This window comes from Desmodus rotundus, chromosome 3 (genome assembly GCF_022682495.2).
Source record: "Desmodus rotundus isolate HL8 chromosome 3, HLdesRot8A.1, whole genome shotgun sequence".
Classification (NCBI taxonomy): Eukaryota; Metazoa; Chordata; class Mammalia; order Chiroptera; family Phyllostomidae; genus Desmodus; species Desmodus rotundus.
In genome coordinates, this window is record NC_071389.1 from 85,419,993 (window position 1) to 85,433,950 (window position 13,958).

The following is a 13,958-nucleotide window of genomic DNA, read 5'->3' on the forward strand; positions in this document are numbered from 1 at the left end:
CCGCTACATCTCTGGATCCAGCAGCGTTGCCCTGAGTCCAAGTCCGCTGCGCCCTGGCTGCAGGTCTCCGCCCCTCCAACCTGTCTGGATGAATGTTTCTTCTTTATCTCCTTGGTTGTCGGACTTCTGTGTGGTTTGATTTTCTGTCAATTCTGGTTGTTTTTTTGTTTTAAAATTGTTGTTGCCCTTCTTTTGGTTGTGCGAGGAGGCTCAGTGTGTCTACCTACGCCTCCATCTTGTTTCTCCCTGGATATTTCTTATATTAGTTTTCAGAACGTAGTTCAGTGAGATAGCATCACAGCCCTTACATATGTGGGGATAAGAAATAAGGTCAGTCAGGACTTCCCCACCCCTGAGTGTTTGAGGGCTGAGAGTACATGCAGCAGCAGCAAGTTCTCCTACCTCCCTAGCTCTCCTTTCCTGTGGGGCCTGCCCATGTGAGCTGGAGCAGATGCCACAGATGCAGACCCAAACAAGTTGTGATGGGCCTTGCTAGTTACCTTGAAGAAGCAGGCCCCATAGGCAGGGCTAAGTTAGGCCGAGGAAGAGTACCCATGTCTGGCCTTGTCCACAACAACATACACTTGAGCACAGTAGAAGAGGAAGTCCTCTTGGAAAGCTGCTCCTATGGATGACAGGGACTGAGAGGCAGAGAAGCTGGCTGGCTGCTGGTGCTGGATGAGGTTCACTCAGTCCAGGTAGGACTGCCCAGTCATGAAGTCCTCCAGGGGAATATTTCCTGGGTTGTATCCCTTCTATAGTCATTCTGTATTCTAGTTTTGTAGACATAGTTCCAAGTTAATATATTAACTTTCCCCAATATATTATGAGGCACTGAAATCTGAATCACTAAAAAAAAAAGGTCCACACATCTTGCATTAGTTTTTCATTGCTGCTAAAACAAATTACCACAAATTTAGTGGCTTAAAACAACACATATTTATCTTACAGTTCTGTAAGTTAGCAGTCTGACAGGGGTCTCACTCAGCTAAAGTTGACCTGTCAGCAGGACTATGTTCCTTTCTCCAGGCTTTAGGGGAAACTGTCCAGCTTCTCAAGGCTGCCTACATTCCTTGGCATGTGATCCCCTTGCCCTATCTTTAATGCCAGCAGTGTTGTATCTCTGACATTTTTCAGTAGTCACATCTCCCTCTAACATGGCTGGCTACAAGTGAGTGGATTGGTTTTATCCTGATAATCCAGGATGATCTATAATCTATTTCCACATCTCAAGGCCCTTGTTTTAAATACATTTGCAAAGAGCCTTTGGCATAATTGCATGGATTCCTTTTTTTATTAAGGGATGCAAAGTCCATTTTTCATGTTCTGGAACTAGGGTGTGGCCATCTCTGGGAGCCAGTATTGTGCCTAGCACATACCTCTAAGAGGTTCACTGAAGCCTCTATCACCTGAGAGGCAAGCTGCTCAGCCACACAGTCAAGAAGTTTGGCTCTGTCTTCTAGGATTCCTAAGAAGTGTTTGCTTGCAGTAACACTTTTTCCTTAAATGGGGTTTTTCTTACACTCCTCTTAGTGTCAACTTACAGAAGTGTGTCAAAGTAGAAATAACATTCACCATGACAGTGGATGGATTGGTCATCATTATGGATGGCCTCGAAGATTAAGATATCTGAAGGTTAGCTGGTTAATTGATTTCCCACTTCTTTACACTAAGGTTCTGAGATTGAATACATATAATAAAATATAAATAAAAAACAAACCATTAAACCAGAGTGAACAGAACAACATGCAGTTATGAAGACAATTAAGCCTACAGTGCCACATATTTGGTACTAAACTGAAATGTGGTCAGTTGCAAGATTTTTCATTATTTATGCAATGAAAACACACCTGTTTCTAAAGAAAAGCTTTTCCTAGTAAGCCTGAAGTCTCAAAGGAAATTCTCATCCAAGTAGCACTAAGTGAAACAATAATCTCTCTGTAGTAAATGGAAAGGGAGTTTCCTAGGATTGTTGAGGACATAACACCAAAACATAGCTTGGTAAAAGCGGTCCTGTGAAGGCCAAGGCAGCATGTTACCAGCAGAAGCTTTCTGATAATAAATATGATCCAGGTTGTAACTTTTTATTAAGTAGTAAAATGAATTTATGATCAACACACAAAAAGAAGTAGAATAATAAAACCAGTGTTTCTTTTGTGTGAGGGCATATATAATATATTTGATCAAGATGTAATATATATTTTTACTGTGGGTTGGTATTAAAGGGATGAAAGGGCCTGAACAGAGAACCTCCAGATATATAAAAGGTCTTAAACAGTTCTTGCTAAGAGTTGATCAGCAGACATATTGATGTTAATATCCTCCGACTAGGGTCTACAGAGCAAATACTATTTCTTGTGCTGGCCTTAAAGTAGGATTTAGAGAAATCAAAACCAAGAAGGTGAGGATAGGTTCAGAGTATTAGAAGAATGCCCCGAATGCCTAAGAGGACAAGAAAACAGATGGTAAGATTGACATTTTCCTACGGAAGCTGAGGTTCTGCCTGGCTGGACAGGTTCCCACCTGTATGACTTGAGTTCTAGTGAAACCAGACTCTTCCTCAAGAGGTCAGTCAGTCGCAGAGAGACCCAGAAACTAAAGTGTACTCAGGGTAATACTGTGCCCAAATCCAGGAAAGTGTAGGTATCTTTCATAGTTCAGATGGACCATGAAACACTGGGTTGATTGTTTTCTTTTGGCTCAGTTAGGACATTTTTCCTAGAGTAGTAATTTTCTGCTTTGCAAAATATTTGTTTTCTTATTTTTATGAGTATAGGAGATAAATATAAAAATGAAAAGAATGCACTACCTTTTGAGCATTTTGTTTACAAGTTAACACACTTATAACTTTAGAGGCTACCAAAGTAATAAATTACATAAATGTTTTATGTAATATATAGAATGCTATAGCGAAGTGGTATGTTTTGGATAGTATTTCAGTTTTTAATCTTTAACTATTCTATAATAATGGCTAAAGTATATCTTTTATAATACTGGTTAAAGAATATCTTATTTTATAAAAAGGTTCCTATTTTACTACAGATGGAACCTAGGAGGAACTTCAGGGATCATTACAATAAGCCCAACTTGAACTCTGAACATCAGTATTGTTAATTGGACTCTTGTTTCCTAAACGAATCCCTGTCTTTGGTGTACCTTATTAAGGACTTATAGGACTATGAGACGTTTTTCACACTCAAAATATGAGAGCCAGACAGAAGACAAAGGTAGGTCAAGGACCCTGTCTCAGGAGGTTAGTGAAGCAAACAGCAGAATCAGAATCGTGAATAAGAACCAAGAGCAAGGGGTCAGAAAGACCATGAGAAAACCATAGGACAAAGCATCAGACAGGGTTTGAGCCATCAAATTCAACTCCAGCAGATGAAGTCTTGCTGGTCTAGACTTCCTTAGAAAATAAGGAGTGCATCTTCTAGAGCACATTTCTGCATTCCCAAAACAAAGAACAAAAACAAATACCTTAGTGTAATGAACCTCCTATCACTCCAACAATGATCATTTTTCCATTTTTTCATCTGTCTCCAAATGCCCCCTACACACAATCACACTCACTCACTCTGCCACCCTATTATTTTTCTGGAGTATTGTAAAGCAAGCCTAGTCATCATATTAATTCACTCATAACTACTTTTCAGTATTTATCACTAACAGATGAGAGCTTTTAAAAACACAATGATGCCACTGTCACATCTATTAAAATTAATTTCTTAATATTACTAACACCCAGATGGTGTTCGATTTTCTGCTATTATCTCACAAATATCTTTTTATAGTAGGTTTGTTCAAATCAAGATCTACACAGGTTTCACAAACTGCATTTGGTTGACTTGTCTCTAATCTCTTTTAGTCTGTAAGAGTTATTCCTTTCTTCTCCCTCCCTCCCTTTTCTCATGTCAATTGTTTATTGATGGGAATTTTTCACATCTGGATCTATTCTCATGGTGTCATTTAATGTTTCTTTATCCAGTGTCAATTGCTAGTTAGGTCCAGCAGCTTGCTTTCAGATCCAGTTGTATTTGACTAGATTACTTTGCAGATTCTGTGTGTCCTCATGCATTAGCTCAGGGGACTCAGGTCTGCTCGTCTCACCTCTAGTGGTGTCTCAAGATTGATCAGCGGGCTCAGATGTTTATCAGTCTGGCCCATTCATTAACTGCTCCCTGTCAGCTTTAAACTTAGTTTTTAACAGCCATTATTATTGCCTTGATTCCTTATTTTATTCACAGATGCAAAATATAATTTTATGATGTACTTTTCCTGTTTTTATTTTTTTAATCCTGTTTTTTAATATATTTTATTGATTATGCTATTATAGTTGTACTATTTTTCCTCCCTTCATTCCCCATTCCCCTCTGCCCTGCACAGCCCCTCCCATCCACATTCCTCCCCCATCCACCTTTAGTTCATGTCCATTAATCGTACATATAAGTTCTTTGGCTTCTACATTTCCTATACTATTCTTACCCTCCCGCTGTCTATTTCCTACCTACCATTTATGCTACTTATTCTCTGTACCTTTTTCCCCTTTCTCCCTCTTCCCCTCTCCTGCTGATAACCCTCCATGTGATCTCCATTTCTCTGATTCTGTTCCTTTTCTAGTTGTTAGCTTAGTTTGTTTTTATTTTTATTTTTTGTAGGTTTGGTTGTTGATAGTTGTGAGTTTGTTGTCATTTTACTGTTCATATTTTTGATCATCTTTTTCTTAAACAAGTCCCTTTGACATTTCATATAATAAGGGCTTGGTGATGGTGATGAACTTCCTCTAACTTGACCTTATCTGGGAAGCACTTTATCCGCCCCTCCATTCTAAATGATATCTTTGCTGTAGAGAGCAATCCTGGATGTAAGTCCTTGCCTTTCATGACTTCGAACACTTCTTTCCAGACCTTTCTTGCCGGTAAGGTTTTTTTTGAGGAATCAGCTGACAGTCTTATGGGAACTCCTTTGTAGGTAACTGTCTCCTTTTCTCTTGCTGCTTTTAGGATTCTCTCCTTATCTTTAATCTTGGGTAATGTAATTATAATGTGCCTTGGTGTGTGCTTCCTTAGGTCCAAATTCTTTGGGATGCTGAGCTTCCCAGAAGACTATTTCCTTTGCCAGATTGAGGAAGTTCTCCTTCATTATGTTTTTAAGTAAGTTCTCAATTTCTTGGTCTTCCTTTTCTCCTTCTGGCACCCCTATGATTTGGATGTTGGAAGGTTTAAAGTTGTCCTGGAGGTTCCTAAGCCTCACCTCATTTTTTAAAATTCTTGTTTCTTCATTCTGTTCCGGCTATTTATTTCTTCCTTCTGGTTCAAACTGTTGATTTGAGTCCCAGTTTCCTTCCTGTCACTGTTGGCTCCCTGTACATTTTCCTTTATTTCACTAATCATAGCCTTCACTTTTTCCCCTATTTTGCGATGATACTCAACCAATTCAGTGAGCATCCTGATTTCCAGTGTTTTGAACTGTGCATCTGATAGGTTGGCTATCTCTTCATCACTTAGTTCTATTTTTGGAGCTTTGATCTGTTATTTCATTTGGGCTATATATTTTTTTGTCTGGCATGCCTGTTATGTAGTAAGGGGCAGAGCCTTAGGTATTCACCAGGGTGAGGCAACCCACGTGGCTGCGTTTTGGTGCTGTATGTGGGGGAGGGGTCCGAGAGGGAACAAGGGCGCTTGTTCAGCTTTCTCTCAGCTCTCAGTCATTTCTGCCACTAACCACAAGCAAATTGGGCCCTTCTGGTGCTGATTCCCATGTAGGTGGTTTTGTGTACATTCTAGGACCCTGTGGGTCTCTCCAATGAACTCTCCTGTGAGGCTGGGAGTTTCTCCTGCCTCCTCAACCCCCTCAGTTTTTTTCAGTCATAGGTTTTGAGGCTTTGTTTCCCCACACTGGAGACCTGGGTTATGCGGTCTATCTAGCTCCCCAGTAGTTCCTCCAGGTTTATCTGCTCGGAAATGTGGGGACTACCTGCTCCACCAGCCACCACCTTGCTGCGAGTCCTCTCCATCTGGCTGCCCATCTCTGCCCCTCCTACAGGTCTGGATAAATGTTTCTTCTTTAACTCCTTGGTTGTTGGACTTCCATACAGTTTGATTTTCTGTCAGTTATGGTTGTTTTTTGTTTTTAAATTTGTCGTTGTCCTTCTTTTGGTAGTGCGAGGAGGCATAGTATGTCTACCTACACCTCCTCCTGTTTTCAATAGCTTATATTCTTTAATGAAGAACTCTCCCTCATCAATTATTTGGTTTCTCTGAGGTAGTTTGTACAAGAAAGATGGAGCAACATTTTTAAAGCAACACAGTATGTCTCACACACTCCCATTTTTGTCCTTTTTCTCATTCTGGTTTCCCAATATTGGGTAGATTAAGATCCATTCTCATCATATTTTACATCTGAAGCATAGAACTGTTAATGAATGACAGAATTTATTGAGTGCTCTCCTATTAAATGCCTATACTCAAATTTTAGTAGTCTTCAAGACCTAACTCTCATCCCCTTTACAAAATTTCCCATGATTGTCCCACTTGGATGTCATCTGTTCTTCCTTTGAACTCATCATTCTACAGACATTTCCTCTCTTAGATGCTAGTCACTGTATCTCTTTTTAAGAAACTTTCCCTTTACTCTTTGTAAATAATTATTTATTTTATCTTCTTTCCTAGATTCCCTAGAAGCAGGGGCTATGTTTGATTTAGCTATCTTCCTAGTGACTAGTGTTTCTTAACCTTTTGTGGGAAGTCAATTACTTTTTAATGAAAAAAACAATGAATTAGAAAAGAAGAATATTTAAGCCTTCACAATAGACTTTTTCTTCTTTTAAAGATAAATGGGGCTCTCTTGGGTCCTCTCTTCTAAGATGACCACCTCCCCCACCCCCAAAAAGAAAGAATGATGATGTGCTGAAATAGGCCATGCCCATGTGCAGCCTATTCACTGCACCAGCTATGCCTGATGTGTGCCCAACTACAAGCCCATCAAGAAACACAGTAGAGGCAGCAGCTGTTAGGGATGTTTCTGAAGCGAGTGTCTTCAATGCTTATGTGCTTCCCAACACAGTTAATGAAACTACATTACTGTGTGAAGGTGTTATTCACAGCAAGGTAGTCAGAAATCATTCTTGTGAAATCCAGAAAGACTGAACACCCCCACCCTGATTTAGACCTGTTGGTGCTGTCCCATGACCTCCACCAAAGCCCATGTAGGGAGCTAATCCTAAGACTGAAGAAATATTCTCTGGAAAAAAATAAAATGTAAATTATACTTAAAAAAAGATAAATGGGTATGTTCTAAATTTAGCATATATGCATATTTTTAATAACTTAGAAGTACAATAGACTTCTTTAAATAACTGCTATTAAAAATAAATTATGTTAATTAACCACCTTTTCATTATAGTGGGATCCAAATGGATTGTAACTCTGTAACTATCTAGCTACCAATATCATATTTTCATTTTCTTCTAACATATTTCTCCTATTTATCTGCCTTTATTTTTTTCCAGCTTTACTGAGATATAATTGGCATACAGCATTGTGTAAGTTTAAGGTATACAATTTGTTGATTTGATACACTTAAATACTGCAAAATGATTCTCACCATTCCACAAGCTAACACCTTCACTAAGTTACATAATTACTATTTCTCTTCTGCAGTGATGCCCTTTCCTTTAGGTGTCATCTAAAGTAAACTATGAGTGCTGTTTCTCAAAGCACCCCTTAATCATGGTGGTTGTAAACAGGTATCACTGTAAGAATGGTGGTAGCATATGCAACAATGTAAATATGCTTCATTCACTATGAAAAACTGCACATATTTTTTGATTTCTACATTTGAAAGAAATTAATCTGATTAGTCTAAATAGAAATCAGACGGGACATTATGTAAAATTTCAAAACCTGAAAATGCAAAAGTTCAGTTCTCTACTTTGTAGGTGAATAATACTGCCACAATACCAGTGTGTGACCATTTTAATGAGCAAATTTCTTAAACTTGTTAATAAAATGGTGTTATATGTAAAAATGATAGTAAAGCAACAAAAAGTTTTTCTTACCAAGATATTAAGCTCTTCATTTAGACTGTGGTACTTATCCAGTTTGGCTCCCAATACGGTAGGTACATCTCTGACTTCATTTGAATTCACACTCTTGGCTTCATTTGAATCAAAATCTGTAACCTGAGATTCAATATATGTGTGCTCTCTTCTAATACTTTCACACTACTTTGAGCATTTAAAAATAAATACTTTGTTAGTGAAACAAAAAGATTTTCAGTGGCTAGAATAATAGAAGTGTAGAACTTAGAGCTAGAAGGATTTAAACAAATTACCAAAAGAATATAAACATCTGAAATTATATTTTTGCATATTAAAGACAGTACATAGTAAATGTTAAACTCACGTCAATCACCTGATCTTGAAATGCTTTCTCATTAGCAATTAACTCTCTAAAAGTTGCGATTCTGTCTTTATGTTTTTGTAGCTAGGGGAAAAAAAAAAGCATTTTATACTTCAGAGAAGAAGAGTAAAAAAACTACATTCTATAACATTTATAATAAAATCATCAAACCATGCAAAGTCCAATTCCTGGTCTCCCAAAAGACATGCTGTTTTTATAGCTTTTGTCCAGAAAAAGAGTTCATACAGCAGGCCTGAGGCTGCTACCCTTAGAAAGGCCTGCTAGCCAGGCTGCCCTCTGACTGTATCTGGGAACTTGAATTGTGGGAGGGTTTCTATCCTTTCCTGATATGAATGGCTCATTGTGCCTAACATATTTGTACAAGGAATGTGGTTTATGCTGAACACCTCTTTCTACCTGGAGGGTTTATCATTTTGGTATGTGCTAGGCAGAAGGTGCTTATGTGAACAGCCCCCAGTAAAAACCATGGGCACTGGGTCTCAAATGGGTCTCTCTGGTAGACAATACTTCCCATGTGTTGTCATAACTCACTGCTGGGGGAATGAAATGAATCCTATGAGACTCCACTGAGAGAGGATAGATGCAAGCTTGAATCTGGTTTCTTTCGCACCTTTTCTGTTCGCTGATTTTGATCTGTATCCTCTCACTGTAATAATACATCACAGCTCACAGCTGTGAGTACACTGTATGCTGGGTCCCTTGAGTCCCAGTGAATACCTGAACTTGAAGGTGAGCTTGGGATCTCCAGGGAGCTTATCCTAATATTCCATTGTTTTTATAATCAGGCTATTAAAATTCTTCTTCAAAGAAAAAAAACTGGTCAACTTTCCTATATGCAATTTATAATCATTTCTTATTTGTTCATTTGTTCCTTCAGTATAATAAATCTTAATATTCAAACATTGCCAAATATCAGTGAAGTAAAGTGTGCTGCACAGAATATTTTTTATTATGAACAATTTCCAGTATTTTTAAAAAAGAGAAAAAACTTTAATGAACCACCATGTAACTATCATCTAGCTTCAACTCTTAATAGCTAATGGCCAATCTTGCATCATTTATATTCCCAACCACTTCATTCTTTCTCCATGCCCTTCACCAGATCAAATCATAGGTATCATGTAACCTCATCAGCCAATATTTCAGGAACTACACAGAAATTTACCAAAGAGTATAAATATCTGAAATTGTATTTTTGTACCATGCTGCTCCAACCCTCAACTGGGCTTATTTTTGAAGATGGGTTTCAGAAGTGGAGGCCAGTAATTTCTGTGCATGTTTATTTCTTGATCCTTTTCTCTACAGGTTAGCTAGGAGGCAAAAGAGTTTCCCCAGAATACTTGTAACATTGATTTTCTATCCCCTCAGTTCATGGAAGTAATTTCCTGATGGCACAGAACTAAGTTTGTTACAATTATCCAAGATTTCAGATTTAAATATGTTTTTATTCCTTTAGCTAGATAAATTTGTCACTTTTGTATTCCTCTCAGATTAAAAATGGCACAAGTTGACATTCTGTTAATCACCATCCCTATCTAACTTACTCTCTCTCTGTTTTTTATCCTTACCCAAGGACATGTGTATTGATTTTACAGAGACAGGGAACAGAGGGAGAGGGACAGGGAGAGAAACATCAATCAGTTGCCTCTCGTATGTGCCCCAACCAGGGACCGAACCCACAACCTAGGGGTGTACCCTGACCAGGAATCGAACCAGCAACCTTTCAGTTTATGGGATGCCACACCAGCCAGGGCTTAACTTAACTCTCTTAATTTTATCTTTTAATTTCTGTATCACTACACCAAGAAAAGAATAATTGAAGAAATTTCAAGAGCCTCTCTTCCTTACCCTTGTTCCACATAAAAAATAAAATGATTTGTTTTCAGTTTATACATTATTCCAAGTGATAAAGTTTGTAATCACTATAAAAATGTCAAAATACACTATTCTTCAAAATCAGTAATGCCATGCAAAAGTGAAAAAATAAATATACCAATTTTTTTGGTAGATGAACAAGACTTTATAATACAGATCTACATTATTACACAAGTCAAATGTTGCACGATATATCTCCTTAGTGAGAGCCATAGTAAAGCTAATCTGGTCCACAAAAACAATTTTTATTTTATTTTATTTTTTATTTCTTAGAGAGAGGGGAAGGGAGGGAGAAAGAAAGGGAGAGGAACATTGACTGTTGCCTTCCATAAACACCAGGCAGTGAACCTGCAACCCAAGCATGTGTCCTGACTGATGACCTTTTGGTTTGCAGGACAATATCCAACCAACTAAGCCACACCAGCCAGGGTGCACAAAAACAATTCTTTTTAAAAATATCCAAATTTTAGGATTCTCTTTTTTAGGATACATTCATACTGCCTTTTACTTTGACTGTTTTTTCACTAAAAATGATACAATTTTTATTTTTATTAAAATTGTTTTAATTGAGAGAGAGACAGACAGACACTGATTTATTGTTTCACTTATTTATGCATTCACTGTTTGATTCTTGTATGTACCCTGACCAAGAATTGAACCCACAACCTTGGCACATAGGGATGATGCTCTAACCAACTAAGCTACCCAGCCAGAGTGATATAATTTTTAGAACGAAGAATACATACAGTACCTCTTCATCTAAATTTTTCTTTTTAAGATGGAAACTCTTCAATTTCTGCAGCATTGTATCACTAACTTTCTCACTCTCTTTGAAATGTTCAGCATTGAGATTGCTGATGTCCTAAAGAAAACAGTTTGAGAAGCTAGTTTAAAACGTTTTCAGTAAAGCTAAAAGAAGGGAAAAACACAAATGAAACAAATCTCCCTCCCAAAATAAGTAATCAAACCAAAGGAGGTTAAATAATATTGAACTCAATTCTTCAATTACTCATCATGAGGCATCCAATAAAGGGTTAGTGTGGAAAGAATTCATATAGATTTACACTTGTATATAAGTGTTATTGGGACAGATTAATATAATTACTGGGAGGTTAATACTCATTTATAATAACTATACATGCTCATGCATTTATACATTCATCCCCTCCTAACCTAGTCAGTTTAAAAATTCAAATTCTAGACAAATTATTGTAACTGACACCAAAATAATCAGACATCCTCAATAATATAAAACTCTAGAATGAAGGTACTTGTACCAAAATAACCTAAGGGTCAAAAGTGCATGCACAGGAGTCAGACTGCCTGGGAGATTCTGCCTGAGCTCAACCATTTTATCATATGTGAGACTTTGGACAAGAAACTCAATGATTCTAAGCCTGGGTTTGTTAATCCATATTTTTGTTTTGTTTTGTTTTTGTTTTTTAATATATTTTATTGATTATGCTATTACCGTAATTCCATTTCCCCCCTTCACTCCACTCCATTCTGCATACCCCCTCCCACCACATTCGTTTATCCATATTTTTTAAAGCCTGATAATAAGTATAAAGAATGGTGTAAGAGCTAATCCATGAAAAGCAGGAACAGTAAACTTAAATGGCTTCAAGGACAGGTTGGGAAGTCAGCAAATATTTGTCTACTAGAAGCTTAACCAGTGTGAGGTATACAGGACATACAGCATACCAGGTCTCTAATCTTGAAGGCTTATGTCCTAGAAGGGTGGGAGACAGAATAAGCAAACGAAGTACTGGTACTAAGAAGATCTTAGTTCATTACTGAGAGGTCTGGTAGAGGAGAAGCAGTCAGCAAATAAAACGGAGAAAGAACAGTAGCCACCAGTGAGATGGGAGAAAACCAAGCAAATATGGTGAGTAAGCACATGTTTGAAGGGCAAGGTGCAGTGAAAAGTTCTGCAGCCAAGAATAGACTGTGCCACAATCAAATCCCAATATTTAAACACACAACTTTAGGTAGATATAGTCAGTGGGCCACTACTTTGTGAGCTCTGCATAAAACACTTAGCTCCGTGTCTAGCATTCAGTAAATGCTAGTGTTGAACACATTTGAGCTAAGACAAAATAAAAAATAAGGTTTGTGTTGGATCAGGAACATCACAAACCTATGCCATCAAACTTTGGCTCAGATGAATGCACTTAAGATCAAAGAAATGTAAATAGAAGAAAAGTGGAAGAAAAAGAGCTATCTAATTTGAGAAACTATCAAGTGTCATGTCCTTTAATACATTCTCATTAAGCATGGTGCTCCTTACCTTCCAGGGTAGTAGCAAGTATCATTCCCCTGTTCACGATGAGGAAACTAAAGTAAAGTTACTTGGCCCAGTCACACACCCAGGAAGTGGTGAAGTCAGGATTCAAACTCACCAGATACTTATTTCATTTTTCATTCTACTAATGTACACAGCTCCACACTGTCCTTCCCTTTGCCCCCAAGCAATATTTTTAGATTGGGTAAACAGTTCATTAACGCAAACAGTAACTTATCCCTAGGAGCAGACTGACCCAGAATGTAAGACTACTGTTCTGAAAGAGCTTTCCTGAAAATGGGAAGTGCTACATGAAGAGTTTCACTGGGAATCTTTATTTTTTATCTTATTATGTTACTATACTGTAGACTTGTGGGATTTAGGTGTTGAAGAAAGATGCAATAGGGGGAAGAAAAGGCTGATTGGTTGGTTTAAGGGTCTTTATTTTATCCTCCATTATTTGATTTCATGATTTAATTCTGTCACCTCACATTGCCTCTTTTGGTTTAAGTCTAACCTTGGTAATTTCTCCCCACCCAATAAAAATAAGCATTTTTAAAAATTACCTGGCATGTGAGAAGTCTTGTCATCAGAGCCATAAGATTGTGAATTTTGAAGGCCGGCTGGAAAGTTCTTTTCACATCTGGGGGATTCAGGCTCTCTTCTTCACAAGGTGAGTAATTCAGGAACAAATTAGAATGTATCATCTTTGCATCCTATGTGTACACAATTCAGATTTGTCACAATAAGACAAAGAGTCTGGATTACTTTTAAAGTAAAATGCTGGAATCAAATACCACTCCTAAAAGCTCTGAATTGTGGTTCTCAAACTTTTTGATTCTCAGGACCCCTTTATACTCTTAAAAATTACTGAGGAACTCAAAAACAACTTGTTCATGTAAGTTATATCTATTAACATTTACTGTATTAGAAATTAAAAGTGAGAACATTTAAAAATATTTACTTTTAAATAGCAATACTCTATTTTGTCAATATAAATAACAATTTAATTAAAAAATTACTGCATTTTCCAAAAAAATTAATGGAAAGAGTGGGACTGTTATATTTTTTGCAAATATTTTTAATGCTGGCTTGATGAAAGACAGCTAGACTCTCGTATTGGCTTCACACATTGTATCAGCGATGGAAACAATTACAACATCACATGTCACTTAGTTTCTGGAAAACTCCGCTGTATACTGGTGGAAGAATGAGAGTGAGAAAGGCAAGAACATCTTTATATTACTATGAAAATATTTTTGACCTCACAGACACTCCCAGACCACACTTTTGAGAAAATGGACCTAGAGTTAATAAAAAGCAAAACCAAAAGCAGAGTAAGGATGATTTGGGGATATTAAAGAAATTGATTAGTCAAG

General features: G+C 37.5%; 1 protein-coding gene across 3 annotated transcripts in view; it reads right to left on the reverse strand.

The window, feature by feature from the left end:
- The window catches only part of CAGE1 (cancer antigen 1), a 57,274-nt gene that overhangs the window by 29,784 nt on the left and 13,532 nt on the right, over positions 1 to 13,958 (reverse strand). For 2 of the 3 annotated variants that reach the window (XM_024552370.3, XM_045189174.2), the window contains 4 exons: positions 13,146 to 13,295; positions 11,047 to 11,157; positions 8,403 to 8,483; positions 8,057 to 8,179 (listed from right to left, as the gene is read on the reverse strand). In XM_024552370.3, the coding sequence (XP_024408138.3) occupies positions 8,057 to 8,179; positions 8,403 to 8,483; positions 11,047 to 11,157; positions 13,146 to 13,295 (465 nt within the window). The remainder of the gene's footprint in view (positions 1 to 8,056; positions 8,180 to 8,402; positions 8,484 to 11,046; positions 11,158 to 13,145; positions 13,296 to 13,958) is intronic. The other variant, XM_045189172.2, reaches the window with a different exon arrangement.